Here is a 6,638-nt window from a genome sequence, read left to right on the forward strand (position 1 = left end):
TGTATACTGAGGTCACGTTGGATTCCCCGCTTGCGTTTTTCTGCAACTGTGAGCGATGCTTTTCATGGTCTATCAGCTTATGCCGCCATATTGTCAGGACTCGTCCCGGGTTGTTTTATATGTAGGGTGTCATGGTTTCTGTCCGTCTGCGTTCTCGCCCCTCCCTTCCTGTGTCAACTCACAATCAATGTACTAATCACAGTTACCGGCCTCTCGTCTGTCTCGTATTTAAGTCCTGTCTGCGTGTCACTCCCCTTTCGGATCATTGATGTCTTTTGTCTCACGTCTCTGTTCAGTTTCTGTACGTCAGTCTGCCGAGTCTGTTAGTTTGTTCTCCAATAATCCGTGGTCCAAGATGCATTTGGTCGCCCTGCTCCATTCCGATCCGTGACAGAATGATCCGACCATCACAGCGACCAGCGCTTGGACCTTCCTCCATCAGCTCCCGCTGCGACGCCCGATCCACGGCCGTCGTCCGAGCATGTTCCACTGCCATGGCCTTTGCAGCCGCCATCGGACTTCGCTCCCGCGACGCCGGACCCTCGGCCGCCATCGGAGTGCTTCTGGCGCCAGCGGCTTCGCGGCCGCGATCGGACTTCACTGTCGCGACGCCGGACCCGCGGCCGCCATCGGAGTGCCTCCCGCCACCATCAGACTCGCGGCCGCCATCGGGCTCCACCCCAGCGTTGCAGGACCCGCGCGCATCGCCAGATTTCAAGCCAGCTGCGCCGGACCTGCGATCGTCCCTGGCCCCACTCGCTGATCGCGGTCCGCACTTTCAAATGCTGCCTATTGCGGCGCTGACTTTTGTATGCCGCCGATTGCGGTTCTGTTTTATCGAGTTTCCGCCGAGTGCGGTTCTTTCCCCGAGTTGCCGTCGATTGCGGTTCTGTCCCCGAGTTTCCGCCGATTGCGGTTCTGTCCTCGAGTTTCCGCTGAACGGGGTTCTGTCCCCGAATAGCCGCCGATTGCGGTTCTGTTTCCCCGAGTTGCCACCGATTGCAGTTCTGTTTCCCCGAGTTGCCACCGATTGTGGTTCTGTTTCCCCGAGTTGCCGCCGATTGCGGTTCTGTTTCCCCGAGTTGCCGCCGATTGCGGTTCTGTTTCCCCTAGTTGCCGCCGATTGCGGTTCTGTTTCCCCGAGTTGCCGCCGAGCGCCGTTCAGACTTTGTCACAGACCAGTGGGGTCATCTGGACTGGTGCGCTTCCACCCCACCCAGCCTCGCGTGCCCCGTGGGAGGTTGGTTTTTTGGGACGTCGGGAGCCGTCCATTGTGTGTGTGTGTGTGGGGGGGGATACTGTCAGGACTCGTCCCGGGTTGTTTTATATGTAGGTTGTCATGGTTTCTGTCCGCCTTTGTTCTCACATCTCCCTTCCTGCGTCAACTCACAATCAATCTACTAATCACAGTCACCTGCCTCTCGTTACCTGTCTCGTATTTAAGTCCTGTCTGCGTGTCACTCCCCTGTCGGATCATTGATGTCTTTTGTCATACGTCTCTGTTCAGTTTCTGTTGTTGGTTTTGTTAGTAAGTTACATCAGTCTGCCGAGTCTGTTTGTGTTCTCCAATGTTTATTGGTCCATGCTGCATTTGGTCGCCCTGCTTCATTCCGATCCGTGACACATATAATTTCTTCTCCTTTACCATCATTGTGCACAGTTAATGGCTCTCACCTCCTCTCCCGCTATTATGACCATACAGACAATCATTTTCACCTTCATAAGTTGACAAAACTAGATGCATATTTTTTTGAGGGAGGGGGGGCGTGACCTAAACTCCTCTTTATAACCTTGACATGCATGGTCAATAAGACTGAGATATCACAGTGGCTCGCAGCTAGCGAGGGATGACTTAGTGTTCTTACACTGCTTGTGTACTGGTCCACTGAATAGGCAGAGAGCGGCCATTATGTTCATTCGGCCATCACAAATGATACAGCCTATATCAGGTCGCCCTCATATTTTCTCTAATCACATGTTGCAGACAACTCAAAGATGAGTACTGCAATGCTAAGAGAGCTCAAAATAGGAAACTTTCCACATTATGAAAACAGACCACTTTGCAACAACTTGCTCAATCTAATGTGATCCATCCAAATGTCGGAAAAATATTAGTAAGCAGTATTGTAAAACACACTTCTACAACACTAGGTAAATTATTTCCAAAGTTTTTTAAATTGTTGTCAAAAGGAGCAGCATATTCATTCAATGTAGTGGTGGAGTAGACAGTATTATTATTTGCCATCATTTGGGACCATTTGGGTTGACTTCCATATAAAACTGCAAATATTTTTCAAGCTAAAATATTTTTTTTTAAAATAAAGAAATCTAATGGTAGCGACACACTGGAGCGGATGCAACATTCACAAGGCCACTGTGAAAGGGAAACTGAACCCGTTCCAAAGTTGTATCTAATTTCCAGCAGTAGCATGGGGCATCAGATTGTGACCATATCACGTTTACCTGTTGCCAGATAAAATCTGTTGAGCTCAATCACACCCGCAAGGCCACAGGTGTCAAACTCAAGGCCCAGGGGCCAGATACGGCCCGGCACATCATTTTATGTGACCCGCAAAGACAAATTGTGCATCAAATTCATGTCATAACTAGAATTGCAAATTGTCTTCACTTTTAAAAATATATTCTTTTTAAAAAATATTTGACCAGTGCTTACTGTTTTGAAAACGAGTTATTTGTCAGTTTGTTTTGTAGCTTATACTGTACCGTAATTTTCGGACTATAAGTCGCTCCGGAGTATGTCGCATCAGCCATAAAAGGACCAAAAAAGTGAAAAAAAAAAATATATAAGTCGCTCCGGAGTATAAGTCGCATTTTGGGGGGCAATTTATTCGGCAAAATCCAACACCAAGAACAGTCATGAACAAGCAACAACAGGCTAAACGATAGGTATGCTAACTTGACATAAACACAAACTAAGAGCTGAGAACGGCCCTGATGTAAAATTCAGAGTTATTCAAAAAACTATTACATAAATAACACGTTAATAAAACCATCTGTGTCACTCGCATTCATTAAATCCATCAATCGTCCTTTGTCAACAATGCGTGCGTGCCGCTGACGGCTCTTGCACTTCAAAATATTCCACAGGCCCATATAACGATATATAAATTATATATCAAGAACTATTATATAAGCAATAATGTTATCAAACCATCTGTGCACTCTAAATCATTAAATCCATCGATCAAATTCCTCGTCCTTTGTCAACAACGCCGCGCGTGCGCCCTGACGTCAGCCTCGTCGTTATTCCACAGATCTACTATATAACTATATTGTAGCGTTAACAAAGTTCAAGGAAAGACGTGGGTTTGGTAAACGGCTCTTTATTTAACAAAACAAACTTCTGGGCGTGTGGCGGCGTGGACTTCCAGCCACGGAAGTGGAAGAGAGCTCCATAGAATAGGACCGGGCGTGAGTAAAAGCCATGACCGAGCCCCATCCACCGTCCCTGGATAGCCACCCGGCCGAGCGCCGGCCCTCAACTTCCATCCACGGAGGTGAAAGACAGCTCGGTAGAGTAGGACCAGGCGTGCGTAAAAGCAATGTCCGAGCCCCATCCACCGTCCCTGGACAGCCACCCGGCCGAGCGCCGGCCCCCGACTTCAATCCACGGAAGTGAAAGAGAGCTCCGTCGAGTCAATCTTTGTCCTTTATGTAAACAACCGCCGCGACGTCGCGCTGCTGACGCGGCGTCACGCTGCTGACGTCACTTGAAATTCGAATTACAGTAATCCCTTGCTACATTGCGGTTCGTTTATCGCGGTTTCACTTTTCTTTTTTTTTGTTTTGAAAATTTTTGAAAAAAACCCACATTTAAGTTGCTCCTTATTATAAGTCGCCCCCCCCCCACCCAAACTATGAAACAAAACGCGACTTATAGTCCGAAAATTACGGTATATAATATGAGGTGCTCATTAGGGGTGTAAATCGCGGGTTTTGTCACGATACGATATAATATCGATATAAAGAACTACGATACGATATTTGCCGATATCTTAAAGCCTGCTGCGATTCATTCACGATATATCGCGAATCGCATTCGCGATATAGTGCTCTACGATCGATTTTTTTTTTTTTAATAAAAAATATAGAACAATATCCTGATTTACAACAATTCATACGCAAAATCAACAAGGTACTGCAAACTCTTTATTTAGGAAATTACAAGAGTATTGTAGTATACAAATTGCTTACTTTAACACTGAACTTTGATGTGGTGTTTTTTCTTTAAATGTGCGGCGAGATTTGTGCTCCCTGAATATTTGATCACCGCATGGCAGGATTTACAAACTGCACGTGTCTTGTCCGTTGAGCCATCTTTTCTTTGGAATCCAAAGTGCTTCCAAACGAATGACTTGAAGCCTAAAGGGGAGCAAATTTCCTCGTCTTTTTGGACACTAGCCATAGCACCAGCCCAGGAGCCGCGTTCTAGTTGTCGACTCCCCTTTTACGTGCAGCAAGCCGCGCACTGCTCCCTGCTCCCGGAAAGAGGAAGCAAGCAACAATGAACTGGATTTCAAAATCAAGTCGCGTCTAATGTCCGAGGTCAAACACGGCGATATAAATCGATGTTTACCTTTAGCATCGATGCCAATAAATCGTAGAGCATTATATCGATTAATCGATGTGTATCGATGTATCGTTACACCCCTAGTGCTCATACATTTATTTCGGCTGACAGTCATAATGACCCTCCGAAAGAAACAATGACTACAAAGCGGCCCGCAAAAAAAAAGAGTTTGACACCCCTGCGCTAGGCTGTATGAATCACAAACTGTGAGCTGACAGCAGGGCCATGGTTGGCGTAGTGATTCACATAGCTGACTTCATCAATTCGCCTAAATGTAAAAAATGTTGACTTCTCAGAATGTATTTTCTGATTTCCTGCTTGAGCTGTAATTCTCAAACTGACAGGATATGTCAATTTGTTTGCTTTTCTTCCCCACTCCCACTGTCTTCATTTGACGGTGAGGATAGTTCTTCATCATATTCATGGTCATCGTCATCGCTATCACTGTCGTCACTGTCGTCACTGTCCTCGTTTTCCTCTTCTAAAAAAAAGAAAATGATCATAGTGAGTCTCCACTTTGAGGTTTGAGTATGTTTTTTACCTTCTGATAGCTTGGCCTGGATCAGAGGGAGGAACTCCGAAGCTTCTGGATGCAGTGGGTCATAGATGAGAACTGAAAAGATAGCATCACGTGATATTACCACACCAGATGATTGAATGAATGTGATGCTCCGTATTCCCTACTGATTTTGCACAGTCTTTTAGCCTGCTGGTAGTCTTTGTCCGTCAGAGCTCTGAGGAACTGAATGCAGAGATCCATTCAGGTTGAAGGTTCACCACCACCACCCCCACCTCAACAAGAAGAGTCTGACTTCACCTCCATCAGCAGCTCCACTGGAACGTCTCTGAGGTCATCTGCATCGTCCTCAGAGTTTTTTCCACATTCATATTTCTCCTCGGGGGCCTCTGTTGGTGGACTCTCGTCTTCTAGAAACCATCATCATCACCATCATTATTATCTTGCCCAATGACTTTGGACTTTGAATTTGCCTCATAGCAACCTGTTGCTGAGCCTGGGATGTGTGCAAAGCTGACGTTTTGCATTTTAAGGTCCTTTCCAGGCTCACTCTTCAACCCTGAAAACAGATTGGAAATTAGAAATGATAAAAAAATGATTTTCTTTTAAAATACTTGCTCGGCTGACGGGACATCAAGTCAGTTTAAAAACTGTAAAAATCAAACACGGTCATTACAGCTTTCTCCAATAAATGTATCCTCTAAATCAGTGGTCCCCAACCACCGGGCCGCGGACCGGTACCGGTCCGTGGGTCACTTTTTTTTTTTTTTATCGACGATCAATTAATTCAGGTCAAGACACTCGTCCCGGTCACGTGACATGTTTCCCCAGTCGAGCCCGCAAAGCTAATATGTGGCGACAGGCTAACTAACCAGGCAATGAAGCATTCAAAACTGCTTCAACACATGGAGACCAAGCATCCTGCAATAAAAGACAAACCTTAATGACTTCGGGTGTCATTGTCTCCGATTACGTCTAGATGGGACCGGCTCGTTTCTGAGAAACAAACTCAGTGCTCCCACGAATTCAACGTAATGGTGAGTTTTATTTTTGTCATTTGAACTTGTTTTTATGTCAGTCGTATCATTTTATTTCAGCGTATTTATATATTTATTATAATTGTATTATTTATTAAATGCCGGTCCGCGAAAATATTTCTGACATGTAACCGGTCCGTGGCGCAAAAAAGGTTGGGGACCACTGCTCTAAATAGTTTCTGGGAAAAGGAGGGTGGATGCTTTCATTAAAGCCCTCTCTGTGCATCGGAAATAATTTGCATGACTAAGTAAAGTAATTCATTAATGTCCTTTGTTTGCATAATTTAATTATTTGGACAACGTCAACATTGTGTTTTGAAGTTCGTTATATAATTCTGAAACAAAAGATGTTTTGCTTACCCGTCAATGGTTGGAAATGAAGTCAATGCACCAACTGATCAAATAAAGTTAAGTGTTGGTAGAATTTGTTGACATAGTTGAACTTTCTAAAAGCTTGTTTATTGCATGAAATGTTGCCACGTAACAAGGCAAT

At 45.3% G+C, this 6,638-nt stretch overlaps 1 protein-coding gene across 1 annotated transcript; it reads right to left on the minus strand.

Annotated features, from left to right (window-relative positions):
* Positions 1-3,920: 3,920 nt before the first annotated feature.
* Positions 3,921-6,638, minus strand: erich2 (glutamate-rich 2). Its single transcript, XM_061295797.1, has 6 exons — positions 6,506-6,638; positions 5,593-5,667; positions 5,409-5,518; positions 5,276-5,333; positions 5,133-5,204; positions 3,921-5,072 (listed from the first exon to the last, which is right to left on the minus strand). The coding sequence occupies exons 2-6, from the start codon at positions 5,633-5,635 to the stop codon at positions 4,942-4,944; spliced, it is 414 nt and encodes a 137-aa protein (XP_061151781.1). The 5' UTR covers positions 5,636-5,667; positions 6,506-6,638; the 3' UTR covers positions 3,921-4,941.

The sequence above is a fragment of the Syngnathus typhle genome, linkage group LG13 (assembly GCF_033458585.1).
Source record: "Syngnathus typhle isolate RoL2023-S1 ecotype Sweden linkage group LG13, RoL_Styp_1.0, whole genome shotgun sequence".
Lineage (NCBI taxonomy): Eukaryota > Metazoa > Chordata > Actinopteri > Syngnathiformes > Syngnathidae > Syngnathus > Syngnathus typhle.

Coding starts and splice junctions, on each gene's coding strand:
- erich2 (XM_061295797.1), bottom strand. CDS start 5,635: ATGCAAAACGTCAGCTTTGCACACATCCCAGGCTCAGCAACAG. Junction 5,519..5,592: donor CATCCCAGGCTCAGCAACAG/GTTGCTATGAGG, acceptor GATGGTTTCTAG/AAGACGAGAGTCCACCAACA. Junction 5,205..5,275: donor TAAAAGACTGTGCAAAATCA/GTAGGGAATACG, acceptor CTATCTTTTCAG/TTCTCATCTATGACCCACTG.